Source organism: Salmo salar, chromosome 04, assembly GCF_965601325.2.
Source record: "Salmo salar chromosome 04, fSalSal1, whole genome shotgun sequence".
NCBI classification, from domain to species: domain Eukaryota; kingdom Metazoa; phylum Chordata; class Actinopteri; order Salmoniformes; family Salmonidae; genus Salmo; species Salmo salar.
This window is the reverse complement of record NC_138294.1, coordinates 84,497,762-84,518,585: the sequence shown is the minus strand read 5'-3', so window position 1 is coordinate 84,518,585 and position 20,824 is coordinate 84,497,762. Positions and strand designations below refer to the sequence as shown.

The 20,824-nt window shown below is 47.5% G+C and overlaps 1 protein-coding gene across 5 annotated transcripts in view; it reads left to right on the top strand.

The window, feature by feature from the left end:
* LOC106603880 (transcription factor COE1-A) overlaps positions 1–20,824 on the top strand; it is a 359,109-nt gene that overhangs the window by 59,455 nt on the left and 278,830 nt on the right. For all 5 annotated transcript variants that reach the window (XM_082974761.1, XM_045717374.2, XM_045717370.2 and 2 more), the window contains exon 6: positions 17,767–17,835. In XM_082974761.1, the coding sequence (XP_082830887.1) occupies positions 17,767–17,835 (69 nt within the window). The remainder of the gene's footprint in view (positions 1–17,766; positions 17,836–20,824) is intronic.

Sequence of the window (20,824 nt, the reverse complement as noted above, 5' to 3'; positions counted from 1 at the left end):
CCCACAGCCCTTAGTCAGTCACAATGTACTCCTGCTACCTACAGCCCTTAGTCAGTCACAATGTACTCCTGCTACCTAAAGCCCTTAGTCAGTCACAATGTACTCCTGCTACCCACAGCCCTTAGTCAGTCACAATGCACTCCTCTTACCCACAGCCCTTAGTCAGTCACAATGTACTCCTGCTACCTAAAGCCCTTAGTCAGTCACAATGTACTCCTGCTACCTACAGCCCTTAGTCAGTCACAATGTACTCCTGCTACCTAAAGCCCTTAGTCAGTCACAATGTACTCCTGCTACCCACAGCCCTTAGTCAGTCACAATGTACTCCTGCTACCTAAAGCCCTTAGTCAGTCACAATGTACTCCTGCTACCTAAAGCCCTTAGTCAGTCACAATGTACTCCTCTTACCCACAGCCCTTAGTCAGTCATAATGTACTTCTGCTACCTAAAGCCCTTAGTCAGTCACAATGTACTCCTGTTACCCACAGCCCTTAGTCAGTCACAATGTACTCCTGCTACCCACAGCCATTAGTCAATCACAATGTACTCCTGCTACCTAAAGCCCTTAGTCAGTCACAATGTACTCCTGCTACTCACAGCCCTTAGTCAGTCACAATGTACTCCTGTTACTCACAGCCCTTAGTCAGTAACAATGTACTCCTGCTACCTAAAGCCCTTAGTCAGTCACAATGTACTCCTGCTACCCACAGCCCTTAGTCAGTCACAATGTACTCCTGCTACCCACAGCCCTTATTCAGTCACAATGTACTCCTGCTACCCACAGCCCTTAGTCAGTCACAATTTACTCCTGCTACCTAAAGCCCTTAGTCAGTCACAATGTGCTCCTGCTAACTACACCCCTTAGTCAGTCACAATGTACTCCTGCTACCCACAGCCCTTAGTCAGTCACAATGTACTCCTGCTACCTAAAGCCCTTAGTCAGTCACAATGTACTCCTGCTACCCACAGCCCTTAGTCAGTGACAATGTACTCCTGCTACCTAAAGCCCTTAGTCAGTCACAATGTACTCCTGCTACCCACAGCCCTTAGTCAGTCACAATGTACTCCTGCTACCCACAGCCCTTAGTCAGTCACAATGTACTCCTGTTACCTAAAGCCCTTAGTCAGTCACAATGTACTCCTGCTACCCACAGCCCTTAGTCAGTCACAATGTACTCCTGTTACCTAAAGCCCTTAGTCAGTCACAATGTACTCCTGCTACCTATAGCCCTTAGTCAGTCACAATGTACTCCTGTTACCCAGAGCCCTTAGTCAGTCACAATGTACTCCTGCTACCTAAAGCCCTTAGTCAGTCACAATGTACTCCTGCTACCCACAGCCCTTAGTCAGTCACAATGTACTCCTGCTACCTAAAGCCCTTAGTCAGTCACAATGTACTCCTGCTACCTAAAGCCCTTAGTCAGTCACAATGTACTCCTGCAACCTACAGCCCTTAGTCAGTCACAATGTACTCCTGCTACCTAAAGCCCTTAGTCAGTCACAATGTACTCCTGCTACCCACAGCCCTTAGTCAGTCACAATGTACTCCTGCTACCTAAAGCCCTTAGTCAGTCACAATGTACTCCTGCTACCTAAAGCCCTTAGTCAGTCACAATGTACTCCTCTTACCCACAGCCCTTAGTCAGTCATAATGTACTTCTGCTACCTAAAGCCCTTAGTCAGTCACAATGTACTCCTGTTACCCACAGCCCTTAGTCAGTCACAATGTACTCCTGCTACCTAAAGCCCTTAGTCAGTCACAATGTGCTCCTGCTAACTACACCCCTTAGTCAGTCACAATGTACTCCTGCTACCCACAGCCCTTAGTCAGTCACAATGTACTCCTGCTACCTAAAGCCCTTAGTCAGTCACAATGTACTCCTGCTACCCACAGCCCTTAGTCAGTGACAATGTACTCCTGCTACCTAAAGCCCTTAGTCAGTCACAATGTACTCCTGCTACCCACAGCCCTTAGTCAGTCACAATGTACTCCTGCTACCCACAGCCCTTAGTCAGTCACAATGTACTCCTGTTACCTATGCCCTTAGTCAGTCACAATGTACTCCTGCTACCCACAGCCCTTAGTCAGTCACAATGTACTCCTGTTACCTAAAGCCCTTAGTCAGTCACAATGTACTCCTGCTACCTAAAGCCCTTAGTCAGTCACAATGTACTCCTGCTACCTAAAGCCCTTAGTCAGTCACAATGTACTCCTGCTACTCACAGCCCTTAGTCAGTCACAATGTACTCCTGTTACCCACAGCCCTTAGTCAGTCACAATGTACTCCTGCTACCTAAAGCCCTTATTCAGTCACAATGTACTCCTGCTACCCACAGCCCTTAGTCAGTCATAATGTACTCCTGCTACCTAAAGCCCTTAGTCAGTCACAATGTACTCCTGTTACCCACAGCCCTTAGTCAGTCAAAATGTACTCCTGCTACCTAAAGCCCTTAGTCAGTCGCAATGTACTCCTGCTACCCACATCCCTTAGTCAGTCACAATGTACTCCTGCTACCCACAGCCCTTAGTCAGTCACAATGTACTCCTGCTACCTACAGCCCTTAGTCAGTCACAATGTACTCCTGCTACCTAAAGCCCTTAGTCAGTCACAATGTACTCCTGCTACCCACAGCCCTTAGTCAGTCACAATGCACTCCTCTTACCCACAGCCCTTAGTCAGTCACAATGTACTCCTGCTACCTAAAGCCCTTAGTCAGTCACAATGTACTCCTGCTACCTACAGCCCTTAGTCAGTCACAATGTACTCCTGCTACCTAAAGCCCTTAGTCAGTCACAATGTACTCCTGCTACCCACAGCCCTTAGTCAGTCACAATGTACTCCTGCTACCTAAAGCCCTTAGTCAGTCACAATGTACTCCTGCTACCTAAAGCCCTTAGTCAGTCACAATGTACTCCTCTTACCCACAGCCCTTAGTCAGTCATAATGTACTTCTGCTACCTAAAGCCCTTAGTCAGTCACAATGTACTCCTGTTACCCACAGCCCTTAGTCAGTCACAATGTACTCCTGCTACCCACAGCCATTAGTCAATCACAATGTACTCCTGCTACCTAAAGCCCTTAGTCAGTCACAATGTACTCCTGCTACTCACAGCCCTTAGTCAGTCACAATGTACTCCTGTTACTCACAGCCCTTAGTCAGTAACAATGTACTCCTGCTACCTAAAGCCCTTAGTCAGTCACAATGTACTCCTGCTACCCACAGCCCTTAGTCAGTCACAATGTACTCCTGCTACCCACAGCCCTTATTCAGTCACAATGTACTCCTGCTACCCACAGCCCTTAGTCAGTCACAATTTACTCCTGCTACCTAAAGCCCTTAGTCAGTCACAATGTGCTCCTGCTAACTACACCCCTTAGTCAGTCACAATGTACTCCTGCTACCCACAGCCCTTAGTCAGTCACAATGTACTCCTGCTACCTAAAGCCCTTAGTCAGTCACAATGTACTCCTGCTACCCACAGCCCTTAGTCAGTGACAATGTACTCCTGCTACCTAAAGCCCTTAGTCAGTCACAATGTACTCCTGCTACCCACAGCCCTTAGTCAGTCACAATGTACTCCTGCTACCCACAGCCCTTAGTCAGTCACAATGTACTCCTGTTACCTAAAGCCCTTAGTCAGTCACAATGTACTCCTGCTACCCACAGCCCTTAGTCAGTCACAATGTACTCCTGTTACCTAAAGCCCTTAGTCAGTCACAATGTACTCCTGCTACCTAAAGCCCTTAGTCAGTCACAATGTACTCCTGCTACCTAAAGCCCTTAGTCAGTCACAATGTACTCCTGCTACTCACAGCCATTAGTCAGTCACAATGTACTCCTGTTACCCACAGCCCTTAGTCAGTCACAATGTACTCCTGCTACCTAAAGCCCTTATTCAGTCACAATGTACTCCTGCTACCCACAGCCCTTAGTCAGTCATAATGTACTCCTGCTACCTAAAGCCCTTAGTCAGTCACAATGTACTCCTGTTACCCACAGCCCTTAGTCAGTCAAAATGTACTCCTGCTACCTAAAGCCCTTAGTCAGTCGCAATGTACTCCTGCTACCCACATCCCTTAGTCAGTCACAATGTACTCCTGCTACCCACAGCCCTTAGTCAGTCACAATGTACTCCTGCTACCTACAGCCCTTAGTCAGTCACAATGTACTCCTGCTACCTAAAGCCCTTAGTCAGTCACAATGTACTCCTGCTACCCACAGCCCTTAGTCAGTCACAATGCACTCCTCTTACCCACAGCCCTTAGTCAGTCACAATGTACTCCTGCTACCTAAAGCCCTTAGTCAGTCACAATGTACTCCTGCTACCTAAAGCCCTTAGTCAGTCACAACGTACTCCTGCTACCTAAAGCCCTTAGTCAGTCACAATGTACTCCTGTTACCCAGAGCCCTTAGTCAGTCACAATGTACTCCTGCTACCTAAAGCCCTTAGTCAGTCACAATGTACTCCTGCTACCCACAGCCCTTAGTCAGTCACAATGTACTCCTGCTACCTAAAGCCCTTAGTCAGTCACAATGTACTCCTGCTACCTAAATCCCTTAGTCAGTCACAATGTACTCCTGCTACCTAAAGCCCTTAGTCAATCACAATGTACTCATGCTACCCACAGCCCTTAGTCAGTCACAATATACTCCTGCTACCCACAGCCCTTAGTCTGTCACAATATATTCCTGCTACCCACAGCCCTTAGTCAGTCACAATGTACTCCTGCTACCTACAGCCCTTAGTCAGTCACAATGTACTCCTGCTACCCACAGCCCTTAGTCAGTCACAATGTACTCCTGTTACCTAAAGCCCTTAGTCAGTCACAATGTACTCCTGCTACCTAAAGCCCTTAGTCAGTCACAATGTACTCCTGCTACCTAAAGCCCTTAGTCAGTCACAATGTTCTCCTGCTACCCACAGCCCTTAGTCAGTTACAATGTACTCCTGCTATCTAAAGCCCTTAGTCAGTCACAATGTACTCCTGCTACCTAAAGCCCTTAGTCAGTCACAATGTACTCCTGCTACATAAAGCCACTAGTCAGTCACAATGTACTCCTGCTTCCCACAGCCCTTAGTCAGTCACAATGTACTCCTGCTATCTAAAGCCTGTAGTCAGTCACAATGTACTCCTGCTACCTAAAGCCCTTAGTCAGTCACAATGTACTCCTGCTACCTAAAGCCTTTAGTCAGTCACAATGTACTCCTGCTACCTAAAGCCCTTATTCAGTCACAATGTACTCCTGCTACCTAAAGCCCTTAGTCAGTCACAATGTACTCCTGCTACCTAAAGCCCTTAGTCAGTCACAATGTACTCCTGCTACCTAAAGCCCTTAGTCAGTCAGAATGTACTCCTGCTACCCATAGCCCTTAGTCAGTTACAATGTACTCCTGCTACCTAAAGCCCTTAGTCAGTCACAATGTACTCCTGCTACCTAAAGCCCTTAGTCAGTCACAATGTACTCCTGCTACCTAAAGCCCTTAATCAGTCACAATGTACTCCTGCTACCCACAGCCCTTAGTCAGTCACAATGTACTCCTGCTACCTAAAGCTCTTAGTCAGTCACAATGTACTCCTGTTACCCACAGCCCTTAGTCAGTCACAATGTACTCCTGTTACCTAAAGCCCTTAGTCAGTCACATTGTACTCCTGCTACCTAAAGCCTTTTGTCAGTCACAATGTACTCCTGCTACCTAAAGCCCTTATTCAGTCACAATGTACTCCTGCTACCTAAAGCCCTTAGTCAGTCACAATGTACTCCTGCTACCCACAGCCCTTAGTCAGTCACAATGTACTCCTGCTACCCACAGCCCTTAGTCAGTCACAATGTACTCCTGCTACCTAAAGCCCTTAGTCAGTCACAATGTACTCCTGCTACCTAAAGCCCTTAGTCAGTCACAATGTACTCCTGCTACCCACAGCCCTTAGTCAGTCACAATGTACTCCTGCTACCTAAAGCTCTTAGTCAGTCACAATGTACTCCTGTTACCCACAGCCCTTAGTCAGTCACAATGTACTCCTGTTACCTAAAGCCCTTAGTCAGTCACAATGTACTCCTGCTACCTAAAGCCCTTAGTCAGTCACAATGTACTCCTGCTACCTAAAGCCCTTATTCAGTCACAATGTACTCCTGCTACCTAAAGCCCTTAGTCAGTCACAATGTACTCCTGCTACCCACAGCCCTTCGTCAGTCACAATTTACTCCTGCTACCCACAGGCCTTAGTCAGTTACAATGTACTCCTTCTACCTAAAGCCCTTAGTCAGTCACAATGTACTCCTGTTACCCACAGCCCTTAGTCAGTCACAATGTACTCCTGCTACCTAAAGCCCTTAGTCAGTCACAATGTACTCCTGCTACCCTCAGCCCTTAGTCAGTCACAATGTACTCCTGCTACCCACATCCCTTTGTCAGTCACAATGTACTCCTGCTACCTAAAGTCCTTAGTCAGTCACAATGTACTCCTGCTACCTAAAGCCCTTAGTCAGTCACAATGTTCTCCTGCTACCCACAGCCCTTAGTCAGTTACAATGTACTCCTGCTACCTAAAGCCCTTAGTCAGTCACAATGTACTCCTGCTACCTAAAGCCCTTAGTCAGTCAGAATGTACTCCTGCTACCCACAGCCCTTAGTCAGTTACAATGTACTCCTGCTACCTAAAGCCCTTAGTCAGTCACAATGTACTCCTGCTACCTAAAGCCCTTAGTCAGTCACAATGTACTCCTGCTACCTAAAGCCCTTAATCAGTCACAATGTACTCCTGCTACCCACAGCCCTTAGTCAGTCACAATGTACTCCTGCTACCTAAAGCTCTTAGTCAGTCACAATGTACTCCTGTTACCCACAGCCCTTAGTCAGTCACAATGTACTCCTGTTACCTAAAGCCCTTAGTCAGTCACATTGTACTCCTGCTACCTAAAGCCTTTAGTCAGTCACAATGTACTCCTGCTACCTAAAGCCCTTATTCAGTCACAATGTACTCCTGCTACCTAAAGCCCTTAGTCAGTCACAATGTACTCCTGCTACCCACAGCCCTTAGTCAGTCACAATGTACTCCTGCTACCCACAGCCCTTAGTCAGTCACAATGTACTCCTGCTACCTAAAGCCCTTAGTCAGTCACAATGTACTCCTGCTACCTAAAGCCCTTAGTCAGTCACAATGTACTCCTGTTACCCACAGCCCTTAGTCAGTCACAATGTACTCCTGTTACCTAAAGCCCTTAGTCAGTCACATTGTACTCCTGCTACCTAAAGCCTTTAGTCATTCACAATGTACTCCTGCTACCTAAAGCCCTTATTCAGTCACAATGTACTCCTGCTACCTAAAGCCCTTAGTCAGTCACAATGTACTCCTGCTACCCACAGCCCTTAGTCAGTCACAATGTACTCCTGCTACCCACAGCCCTTAGTCAGTCACAATGTACTCCTGCTACCTAAAGCCCTTAGTCAGTCACAATGTACTCCTGCTACCTAAAGCCCTTAGTCAGTCACAATGTACTCCTGCTACCCACAGCCCTTAGTCAGTCACAATGTACTCCTGCTACCTAAAGCCCTTAGTCAGTCAAAATGTACTCCTGTTACCCACAGCCCTTAGTCAGTCACAATGTACTCCTGCTACCTAAAGCCCTTAGTCAGTCACAATGTACTCCTGCTACCCACAGCCCTTAGTCAGTCACAATGTACTCCTGCTACCCACATCCCTTTGTCAGTCACAATGTACTCCTGCTACCTAAAGTCCTTAGTCAGTCACAATGTACTCCTGCTACCTAAAGCCCTTAGTCAGTCACAATGTACTCCTGCTACCCACAGCCCTTAGTCAATCACAATGTACTCCTGCTACCTAAAGCCCTTAGTCAGTCACAATGTACTCCTGCTACCCACAGCCCTTAGTCAGTCACAATGTACTCCTGTTACCTAAAGCCCTTAGTCAGTCACAATGTACTCCTGCTTCCCACAGCCCTTAGTCAGTCACAATGTACTCCTGCTACCTAAAGCCTGTAGTCAGTCACAATGTACTCCTGCTACCTAAAGCCCTTAGTCAGTCACAATGTACTCCTGCTACCTAAAGCCTTTAGTCAGTCACAATGTACTCCTGCTACCTAAAGCCCTTAGTCAGTCACAATGTACTCCTGCTACCTAAAGCCTTTAGTCAGTCACAATGTACTCCTGCTACCCACAGCCCTTAGTCAGTCACAATGTACTCCTGCTACCTAAAGCCCTTAGTCAGTCAAAATGTACTCCTGTTACCCACAGCCCTTAGTCAGTCACAATGTACTCCTGCTACCTAAAGCCCTTAGTCAGTCACAATGTACTCCTGCTACCCACAGCCCTTAGTCAGTCACATTGTACTCCTGCTACCTAAAGCCTTTAGTCAGTCACAATGTACTCCTGCTACCTAAAGCCCTTATTCAGTCACAATGTACTCCTGCTACCTAAAGCCCTTAGTCAGTCACAATGTACTCCTGCTACCCACAGCCCTTAGTCAGTCACAATGTACTCCTGCTACCCACAGCCCTTAGTCAGTCACAATGTACTCCTGCTACCTAAAGCCCTTAGTCAGTCACAATGTACTCCTGCTACCTAAAGCCCTTAGTCAGTCACAATGTACTCCTGTTACCCACAGCCCTTAGTCAGTCACAATGTACTCCTGTTACCTAAAGCCCTTAGTCAGTCACATTGTACTCCTGCTACCTAAAGCCTTTAGTCAGTCACAATGTACTCCTGCTACCTAAAGCCCTTATTCAGTCACAATGTACTCCTGCTACCTAAAGCCCTTAGTCAGTCACAATGTACTCCTGCTACCCACAGCCCTTAGTCAGTCACAATGTACTCCTGCTACCCACAGCCCTTAGTCAGTCACAATGTACTCCTGCTACCTAAAGCCCTTAGTCAGTCACAATGTACTCCTGCTACCTAAAGCCCTTAGTCAGTCACAATGTACTCCTGCTACCCACAGCCCTTAGTCAGTCACAATGTACTCCTGCTACCTAAAGCCCTTAGTCAGTCAAAATGTACTCCTGTTACCCACAGCCCTTAGTCAGTCACAATGTACTCCTGCTACCTAAAGCCCTTAGTCAGTCACAATGTACTCCTGCTACCCACAGCCCTTAGTCAGTCACAATGTACTCCTGCTACCCACATCCCTTTGTCAGTCACAATGTACTCCTGCTACCTAAAGTCCTTAGTCAGTCACAATGTACTCCTGCTACCTAAAGCCCTTAGTCAGTCACAATGTACTCCTGCTACCCACAGCCCTTAGTCAATCACAATGTACTCCTGCTACCTAAAGCCCTTAGTCAGTCACAATGTACTCCTGCTACCCACAGCCCTTAGTCAGTCACAATGTACTCCTGTTACCTAAAGCCCTTAGTCAGTCACAATGTACTCCTGCTTCCCACAGCCCTTAGTCAGTCACAATGTACTCCTGCTACCTAAAGCCTGTAGTCAGTCACAATGTACTCCTGCTACCTAAAGCCCTTAGTCAGTCACAATGTACTCCTGCTACCTAAAGCCTTTAGTCAGTCACAATGTACTCCTGCTACCTAAAGCCCTTAGTCAGTCACAATGTACTCCTGCTACCTAAAGCCTTTAGTCAGTCACAATGTACTCCTGCTACCCACAGCCCTTAGTCAGTCACAATGTACTCCTGCTACCTAAAGCCCTTAGTCAGTCAAAATGTACTCCTGTTACCCACAGCCCTTAGTCAGTCACAATGTACTCCTGCTACCTAAAGCCCTTAGTCAGTCACAATGTACTCCTGCTACCCACAGCCCTTAGTCAGTCACAATGTACTCCTGCTACCTAAAGCCCTTAGTCAGTCACAATGTACTCCTGCTACCTAAAGCCCTTAGTCAGTCACAATGTTCTCCTGCTACCCACAGCCCTTAGTCAGTTACAATGTACTCCTGCTACCTAAAGCCCTTAGTCAGTCACAATGTACTCCTGCTACCTAAAGCCCTTAGTCAGTCACAATGTACTCCTGCTACATAAAGCCCTTAGTCAGTCACAATGTACTCCTGCTTCCCACAGCCCTTAGTCAGTCACAATGTACTCCTGCTACCTAAAGCCTGTAGTCAGTCACAATGTACTCCTGCTACCTAAAGCCCTTAGTCAGTCACAATGTACTCCTGCTACCTAAAGCCTTTAGTCAGTCACAATGTACTCCTGCTACCTAAAGCCCTTATTCAGTCACAATGTACTCCTGCTACCTAAAGCCCTTAGTCAGTCACAATGTACTCCTGCTACCTAAAGCCCTTAGTCAGTCACAATGTACTCCTGCTACCTAAAGCCCTTAGTCAGTCAGAATGTACTCCTGCTACCCACAGCCCTTAGTCAGTTACAATGTACTCCTGCTACCTAAAGCCCTTAGTCAGTCACAATGTACTCCTGCTACCTAAAGCCCTTAGTCAGTCACAATGTACTCCTGCTACCTAAAGCCCTTAATCAGTCACAATGTACTCCTGCTACCCACAGCCCTTAGTCAGTCACAATGTACTCCTGCTACCTAAAGCTCTTAGTCAGTCACAATGTACTCCTGTTACCCACAGCCCTTAGTCAGTCACAATGTACTCCTGTTACCTAAAGCCCTTAGTCAGTCACATTGTACTCCTGCTACCTAAAGCCTTTAGTCAGTCACAATGTACTCCTGCTACCTAAAGCCCTTATTCAGTCACAATGTACTCCTGCTACCTAAAGCCCTTAGTCAGTCACAATGTACTCCTGCTACCCACAGCCCTTAGTCAGTCACAATGTACTCCTGCTACCCACAGCCCTTAGTCAGTCACAATGTACTCCTGCTACCTAAAGCCCTTAGTCAGTCACAATGTACTCCTGCTACCTAAAGCCCTTAGTCAGTCACAATGTACTCCTGCTACCCACAGCCCTTAGTCAGTCACAATGTACTCCTGCTACCTAAAGCCCTTAGTCAGTCACAATGTACTCCTGTTACCCACAGCCCTTAGTCAGTCACAATGTACTCCTGCTACCTAAAGCCCTTAGTCAGTCACAATGTACTCCTGCTACCCACAGCCCTTAGTCAGTCACAATGTACTCCTGCTACCCACATCCCTTTGTCAGTCACAATGTACTCCTGCTACCTAAAGTCCTTAGTCAGTCACAATGTACTCCTGCTACCTAAAGCCCTTAGTCAGTCACAATGTACTCCTGCTACCCACAGCCCTTAGTCAATCACAATGTACTCCTGCTACCTAAAGCCCTTAGTCAGTCACAATGTATTCCTGCTACCCACAGCCCTTAGTCAGTCACAATGTACTCCTGTTACCTAAAGCCCTTAGTCAGTCACAATGTACTCCTGCTACCTAAAGCCCTTAGTCAGTCACAATGTACTCCTGCTACCTAAAGCCCTTAGTCAGTCACAATGTACTCCTGCTACCTAAAGCCCTTAGTCAGTCACAATGTTCTCCTGCTACCCACAGCCCTTAGTCAGTTACAATGTACTCCTGCTACCTAAAGCCCTTAGTCAGTCACAATGTACTCCTGCTACCTAAAGCCCTTAGTCAGTCACAATGTACTCCTGCTACATAAAGCCCTTAGTCAGTCACAATGTACTCCTGCTTCCCACAGCCCTTAGTCAGTCACAATGTACTCCTGCTACCTAAAGCCTGTAGTCAGTCACAATGTACTCCTGCTACCTAAAGCCCTTAGTCAGTCACAATGTACTCCTGCTACCTAAAGCCTTTAGTCAGTCACAATGTACTCCTGCTACCTAAAGCCCTTATTCAGTCACAATGTACTCCTGCTACCTAAAGCCCTTAGTCAGTCACAATGTACTCCTGCTACCTAAAGCCCTTAGTCAGTCACAATGTATTCCTGCTACCTAAAGCCCTTAGTCAGTCAGAATGTACTCCTGCTACCCACAGCCCTTAGTCAGTTACAATGTACTCCTGCTACCTAAAGCCCTTAGTCAGTCACAATGTACTCCTGCTACCTAAAGCCCTTAGTCAGTCACAATGTACTCCTGCTACCTAAAGCCCTTAATCAGTCACAATGTACTCCTGCTACCCACAGCCCTTAGTCAGTCACAATGTACTCCTGCTACCTAAAGCTCTTAGTCAGTCACAATGTACTCCTGTTACCCACAGCCCTTAGTCAGTCACAATGTACTCCTGTTACCTAAAGCCCTTAGTCAGTCACATTGTACTCCTGCTACCTAAAGCCTTTAGTCAGTCACAATGTACTCCTGCTACCTAAAGCCCTTATTCAGTCACAATGTACTCCTGCTACCTAAAGCCCTTAGTCAGTCACAATGTACTCCTGCTACCCACAGCCCTTAGTCAGTCACAATGTACTCCTGCTACCCACAGCCCTTAGTCAGTCACAATGTACTCCTGCTACCTAAAGCCCTTAGTCAGTCACAATGTACTCCTGCTACCTAAAGCCCTTAGTCAGTCACAATGTACTCCTGCTACCCACAGCCCTTAGTCAGTCACAATGTACTCCTGCTACCTAAAGCCCTTAGTCAGTCACAATGTACTCCTGTTACCCACAGCCCTTAGTCAGTCACAATGTACTCCTGCTACCTAAAGCCCTTAGTCAGTCACAATGTACTCCTGCTACCCACAGCCCTTAGTCAGTCACAATGTACTCCTGCTACCCACATCCCTTTGTCAGTCACAATGTACTCCTGCTACCTAAAGTCCTTAGTCAGTCACAATGTACTCCTGCTACCTAAAGCCCTTAGTCAGTCACAATGTACTCCTGCTACCCACAGCCCTTAGTCAATCACAATGTACTCCTGCTACCTAAAGCCCTTAGTCAGTCACAATGTACTCCTGCTACCCACAGCCCTTAGTCAGTCACAATGTACTCCTGTTACCTAAAGCCCTTAGTCAGTCACAATGTACTCCTGCTACCTAAAGCCCTTAGTCAGTCACAATGTACTCCTGCTACCTAAAGCCCTTAGTCAGTCACAATGTACTCCTGCTACCTAAAGCCCTTAGTCAGTCACAATGTACTCCTGCTACTCACAGCCCTTAGTCAGTCACAATGTACTCCTGCTACCTAAAGCCCTTAGTCAGTCACAATGTACTCCAGCTACCCACAGCCCTTAGTCAGTCACAATGTACTCCTGTTACCTAAAGCCCTTAGTCAGTCACAATGTACTCCTGCTAACCACAGCCCTTAGTCAGTCACAATGTACTCCTGCTACCTAAAGCACTTAGTGAGTCACAATGTACTCCTGCTCTCCACATATATGTTTCTGCACCCAGAGAGGGGAATGAGGTAAGAGAGAGGGGGGAGAGGGGAATGAGGTAAGAGAGAGGGGGGAGAGGGAAATGAGGTAAGAGAGAGGGGGGATAGGGGAATGAGGTAAGAGAGGGGGAAAGGGGAATGAGGTAAGAGGGGGAGAGGGGAATGAGGTAAGAGAGGAGGTAGAGGAGAATGAGATAAGAGAGGGGGGAGAGGGGAATGAGGTAAGAGAGGGGAGAGAGGGGAATTAGGTAAGAGAGAGGGGGAGAGGGGAATGAGGTAAGAGAGAGGGGGGAGAGGGGAATGAGGTAAGAGAGGGGAGAGAGATAGAGGGATGGAGGGGGTGATAGTGGGATGAGGTAAGAGAGAGGATGCAGAAATAGAGGGATGGAGAGGGGGAGAGGGGAATGAGTTAAGAGAGATGGTAGAGCGATAGAGGGATGGAGAGGGGGAGAGGGGAATGAGGTAAGAGAGAGGGGGTAGAGATAGAGGGATGGAGAGGGGGAGAGGGGAATGAGGTAAGAGAGAGGGGGAGAGCTAGAGGGATGGAGAGGGGGAGAGGGGAATGAGGTAAGAGAGAGGGGGGAGAGATAGAGGGATGGAGAGGGGGGAGAGAGGAATGAGGTAAGAGAGAGGGGGGAGAGATAGAGGGATGGAGGGGGTGATAGAGGGATGAGGTAAGAGAGAGGGGGGAGAGATAGAGGGATGGAGGGGGTGATAGAGGGATGAGGTAAGAGAGAGGATGGAGGGCCTTCCAAGTAGTGCAGTGGTCTAAGGCTAGCTGTGCCACTAGATATCCTGGTTCAAGTCCAGGCTCTGTCGCAGCCGGCCACGACCGGGAGACCCATGGGGCGGCGCACAATTGGCCCAGCGTCGTCCTGGTTAGGGGAGGGTTTGGCCGGCAGGGAAGTTCTTGTCCCATCGCACTCTGGCGACTCCTGTGGCGGGCCGGGCGCAGTGCATGCAGACACGGTCGCCAGGTGTACAGTGTTTCCGCCGACACATTGTTCTGGCTGGCTTCCGGGTTAAGTGGGCATTGTGTCAAGAATCAGTGCCGCTTGGTTGGGTTGGGTTTCGGAGGACGCACGGCTTTTGACCTTCGCCTCTCCCGAGTCCGTACAGGAGTTGCAGCAATGAGACAAGACTGTAACTACCAATTGGATGCCACAAAATTGGGGAGAAAATGGGGGTAAAAATAACGAGAGGATGGAGAGATAGGCTGATTCAGTGCAGAGGGGAGCCCTGTAGAAGGGAGACAATGCCTTGGGTTTTATGTGACAGGCCTGTCCCCAGCCCCATTCAAATTCCCACGGCCATCTGTGCACTGGAAACATGAGCTGGGAGTCTCTCCAAGCTGCTCCTTTTCCCCCTGCAGCCTCCCTCCCTCCCTGCCTGTCTGAAGCTCCCAACCACCGTACCCAGGTTGTGGACTTTTTGGGGGTCTAAAACAAGATTTGGTTGGGGGGATTTCATTCATTCCTTGAGACTCTTTGGGCCATTGAAATGCTCAGACTGATCGTGTGGAGTTAGGAAACAAATTTCAAGATATTGACATACCCAGCCCTGATTCGCTCATAGAGCCCTTACCAAAATAAACGGTCATTGGTCTATTATAAGAGGGTTTCCCAAACTCAGTCCTGGGCCAACTCATCATCAAGCTTTGATTATTTTAATCAGGTGTGTGGTGCTAGTGCAAAAACTGAAACGTGCACCCAGGGTTGGCCCCAGGACCGAGTTTGGGAAACCCAGTAAAGTGGCTTGCGAAGTATTCACCACCTTGGTATTTTTCCTATTTTGTTGCCTTACAACCTGGAATTAAAATAGATTTTGGGGGGGTTTGTAACGTCTGATTTACGCAACATGCCTACCACTTTGAAGATGCAAAATATTTTTTATTGTGAAGAATACAAGAAATAAGACAAAAAACAGAACTTGAGTGTGCATAACTATTCACCCGCCAAAGTCAATACTTTGTAGAGCCACCTATTTTGCAGCAATTACAGCTGCAAGTCTCTTGGGGTATGTTTCTATAAGCTTGGCACATCTAGCCACAGGGATTTTGCCCATTCTTCAAGGCAAAACTGCTCCAGCTCCTTCAAGTTGGATGGGTTCCGCTGATGTACAGCAATCTTTAAGTCATACCACAGATTCTCAATTGGATTGAGGTCTGGGCTTTGACTCGGCCATTCCAAGACATTTAAATGTTTCCCCTGAAACCACTCGAGTGTTGCATTAACAGTATGCTTAGTGTCATTGTCCTGCTGGAAAGTGAACCTCTGTCCCAGTCTCAAATCTCTGGAAGACTGAAACAGGTTTCCCTCAAGAATTTCCCTGTATTTAGTGCCATCCATTATTCCTTCAATTCTGACCAGTTTCCTAGTCCCTGCCGACAAAAAACATCCCCACAGCATGATGCTGCCACCACCATGCTTTATTGTGGGGATAGTGTTCTCGGGGTGATGAGAGGTGTTGGGTTTGCGCCAGACATAGCGTTTTCCTTGATGGACAAAAAGCTAAATTTTTGTCTCGTATGACCAGGGTACCTTCTTCGAAATGTTTGGGGAGTCTCCCACATGCCTTTTGGCGAACACCAAATGTGTTTGCTTATTTTTTTCTTTAAGCAATGGCTTTTCTCTGACCACTCTTCAGTAAAGCCCAGCTCTGTGGAGTGTACGGCTTAAAGTGGTCCTATGGACAGATACTCCAATCTCCGCTGTGGAGCTTTGCAGCTCCTTCAGGGTTATCATTGGTCTCTTTGTTTCCTCTTTGATTAATGCCCTCCTTGCCTGGTTGGTGAGTTTTGGTGGCAGCCCTCTCTTGGCAGGTTTGTTGTGGTACCATATTCTTTCCATTTTTTAATAATGGATTTAATGGTGCTCCATGAGATATTCAAAGTTTGGGATATTTTTTTATAACTCAACCCTGATCTGTACTTCTCCAGAACTTTGTCCCTGACCTATTTGGAGAGCTCCTTGGTCTTCATGGTGCCGCTTGTTTGGTGGTGCCCCTTGCTTAGTGGTGTTGCAGACTCTGGGGCCTCTCAGAACAGGTGCATATGTAATGAGATCATGTGACACTTAGATTGCACACAGGTGGACTTTATTTAATTATGTGACTTCTGAAGGTATTTGGTTGCACCAGATCTTATATAGAGGCATCATAGCAAAGGGGGTGAATACATATGCACGCACCACTTTTCCATGTTTTATTTTTTAAATTTCACTTCACCAATTTGGACTATTTTGTGTATGTCCATTACATGAAATCCAAATAAAACTCCATTTAAATTACATGTTGTAATGCAACAAAATAGGAAAAACGCCAAGGGGATGAATACTTTTGCAAGGCACCGTATTATCATAAAATCAGATTATGTTGTCATGATCTGGGCCATAAACTCCTTCCCAGCTGAATGAAATGAAATTTCAGCCATTTTTCAAAGGGTATAATCATAATTTTCACAATTTCATAGTGTGGAAATATCCTTAAAGGATACCAGAAAATCGCCTTCTTAACTGCACTGCTCCTTTAAAACGCTCTCTGCCGTCAAAAGGGGGACCACTCAAATATTTTGCCTGCGAGGCAGGGGAGAGGGTGTCAGGTTAGCAGTGAACAGAGCGAGGCAGGGGAGAGGGTGTCAGATTAGCAGTGAACAGAGCGAGGCAGGGGAGAGGGTGTCAGATTAGCAGTGAACAGAGCGAGGCAGGGGAGAGGGTGTCAGATTAGCAGTGAACAGAGCAAGGCAGGGGAGAGAGTGTCAGGTTAGCAGTGAACAGAGAATGTTTCACCCAAGACAGTGAAGTGAAATGGAGGAGAGACCGGGAGAGAGAGGAAGGGGGTGCCTGCTACCTGCCTCAGGTGATACTAGGGGTGCCGCCCCCCCCCCCCCCCAGCACACCTGTCATTCCCTAACCAGGCCTCTGTATGGCCTGTCTTTGTGGGCTGCTTTAACAAAGCCATATGTAGAGAAAAATAATGCACCCAGACACACAGACAGAGGCAGTCTGTTCTACAGGTGACAAAGGGCTGGGTGGGCCTGGGAAAGCCTTAGTTCAGCCTTCAGAACAGGACCAGGCTGGTTGATAATTGGAAGGCTACCTTCCCCTTTATCCTGTGGAGATCTGGGCCTGGGCCTAGCTGAAGCAGCTCTCCCTGAAACATGAGTGTGTTTTTATTTCTCTTTCTAACCCCCCTCTCTCCTCTCCCCTCTCTCCCTCTCTCCCACTCACTCTCCCCACTCTCCCCACTCTCCCCTCTCTCCTCTCTCTCCCCTCTCTCCTCTCCCTCTCTCCCCTCTCCTCTCCCTCTCTCCCCACTCTCCCCTCTCTCCCTCTATCCCCTCTCTCCACACTCTCCCCTCTCTCCCTCTCTCCCCACTCTCCCCTCTCTCCCCACTCTCCCCTCTCCCCCTCTCTCCCCACTCTCCCCTCTCTCCTTCTCTCCTCTCTCTCCCCTCTCCCCTCTCTCCTCTCCCTCTCTACCCACTCTCCCCTCTCTCCCTCTCTCCCCCCTCTCTCTCTCTCTCCCCTCTCTCCCCTTTCTGTGCCCCTCAGCCGCTGCTGTGACAAGAAGAGCTGTGGCAACCGCAACGAGACCCCGTCTGACCCCGTCATCATCGACAGGTACCTTCACACACTCCTCCGCATGCTCAACTACTCCTACTGTGACCGCATTGTGTGTGTGTGTGTGTGTGTGTGTGTGTGTGTGTGTGTGTGTGTGTGTGTGTGTGTGTGTGTGTGTGTGTGTGTGTGTGTGTGTGTGTGTGTGGCCTCCTATGAGGCTGCTGATGCAGTGAGGGAACAGTATAAGGGTCAGGTTAGAACAGTCAGCTCATGTATCTACTGAGGTTTGGCCCAGAGAATACCCACCCTATGGTACTACAGTGAGTACTACAGTGAGTACGACAGTGAGAACTACAGTGAGTACTACAGTGAGTACTACAGTGAGTACTACAGTGAGTACTACAGTGAGAACTTCAGTGAGTACTACTGTGAGTACTACAGTGAGAACTACAGTGAGAACTACAGTGAGTACTACAGTGAGAACTACAGTGAGTACTACAGTGAGTACTACAGTGAGAACTTCAGTGAGAAACTACAGTGAGAACTACAGTGAGTACTACAGTGAGAACTACAGTGAGTACTACAGTGAGTACTACAGTGAGAACTACAGTGAGTACTACAGTGAGTACTACAGTGAGAACTACAGTGAGTACTACAGTGAGTACTACAGTGAGAACTTCAGTGAGAACTACAGTGAGAACTACAGTGAGAACTACAGTGAGAACTACAGTGAGTACTACAGTGAGTACTACAGTGAGAACTACAGTGAGAACTACAGTGAGTACTACAGTGAGAACTACAGTGAGTACTACAGTGAGTACTACAGTGAGAACTTCAGTGAGAACTACAGTGAGAACTACAGTGAGAACGTCAGTGAGAACTACAGTGAGTACTAACAGTGAGAACTACAGTGAGAACTACAGTGAGTACTACAGTGAGAACTACAGTGAGTACTACAGTGAGAACTACAGTGAGAACTACAGTGAGTACTACAGTGAGAACTACAGTGAGAACTACAGTGAGTACTACAGTGAGAACTACAGTGAGAACTACAGTGAGAACTACAGTGAGTACTACAGTGAGAACTACAGTGAGTACTACAGTGAGAACTACAGTGAGTACTACAGTGAGTACTACAGTGAGAACTTCAGTGAGAACTACCAGTGAGTACTACAGTGAGAACTACAGTGAGTACTACAGTGAGTACTACAGTGAGTACTACAGTGAGTACTACAGTGAGAACTACAGTGTATGTGGAGTGATCAGGTTCCACAGCGTGTGCTCCCTCCACAGTGAGGGAGGACGAGGAGAGCCAGAATGAGGAGGCTGTCCTCTCCTCTCCTCTCCCCTTAATAAAACCCACATGGATAATGGACTGTGAAACAATAGCTGCCAAAGTGCCTGGAGCCCCCTCCCTCCCTCCCTCCCTCCCTCTCCCTCCCTCCCTCCCTCCCTCCCTCCCTCCCTCCCTCCCTCCCTCCCTCCCTCCCTCCCTCCCTCCCTCCCTCCCTCCCTCCCTCCCTCAACTTCCCTCATGCCTCCAGGGCACCTAAACACAGGCCTTCTCTCTTCTACTCTGAGCATGTATCTGTCTCAGTTGGACAGGAGTCTTCAGACCTGGGCATCCTCTACAGGCTTACTGAACTAAGGTTATTGGACCAGGCCTGCTGGTAGTTGTGTTAGACCCAGAGTACTGCAGATTATATGGTTGTTGTTGTGTTGTCTGTGTTATGACATCTATCTAACACAATAATCCTGGTTGTATTTACTCTGTTGATCTCCGAAAACGACTGTATCTCAACGGCTGTGTGAGGTAATGTTGGCTGGATAGTGTAGTTCCACTACTGTCTCTCTCTATTCCCCTGACTGGGTCTGCCTGTCCGTCCTCTCTCTCTGTGTTGTACTGTGGCTACTACGGCACGGCTGCTCTGGAGACAGTGCTTACGGAGCAGAACTGGAACATACCAAATAGTAGAAAGCTTTTGATTTACACCCCACAGAGTTGCGTTGGTTCACCCCAGTTATTGTTTAGTGCCACGGGACAGACCTGATTTGTTGCTTTTTGTCAAACGGAACCTGGAGCTTATTGGTGAAGATGAAATCCCACTGAAAGAGGATTTGGGAGACGTGGTGCTTATGTATGTATGTATGTATGTATGTATGTATGTATGTATGTATGTATGTATGTATGTATGTATGTATGTATGTACAGTATGTAAGTATGTATGTATGTATGTACAGTATGTATGTACAGTATGTATGTACAGTATGTATGTACAGTATGTATGTATGTACAGTATGTATGTATGTATGTATGTATGTATGTATGTACAGTATGTATGTATGTATGTATGTATGTATGTATGTATGTATGTATGTATAGTATGTATGTATGTATGTATGTATGTATGTATGTATGTATGTATGTATGTATGTATGTATGTACAGTATGTATGTATGAATGTATGTACAGTATGTAAGTATGTATGTATGTAATGGTGCATATGTGCATTGTCCGTCCAGTATATTGTTGGATTTCAGTATTCCAAGAGAATGTACGTATATTCAGGCCAAACTCTCATGGACATGCCCGTACACACCCACACCCACACTTACACCCACACTTACACCCACAACCACACTTACACTTACACCCACACCCACAACCACACGTACACCCACACCCACACTTACAACCACACTTACACCCACACCCACACTTACACCCACAACCACACTTACACCCACACCCACACCCACACTTACAACCACACTTACACCCACACCCACACCCGTGTTGCCCCTGTAAAGGTGGATGGCAGTAGTGTTTGCTGTGGTAATGTATTCACTGACCTGCGCTACAGGAAGGACACAGATGCACATCAGCTGTGGCGCAGCTCTCCCAGTGCCAGGAGAGGAGAGGAGTGGGACTCATACCTGGCTCACGTGTTCTGCCCCCCTCCTCTCCTCTTCCCCTCACCGCCCAACGTTCCGCTTCGCTGGGCCAGAAAGGGTCAGTGCCCCTGGAGGGGGGGGGGCAGCTGGAAGC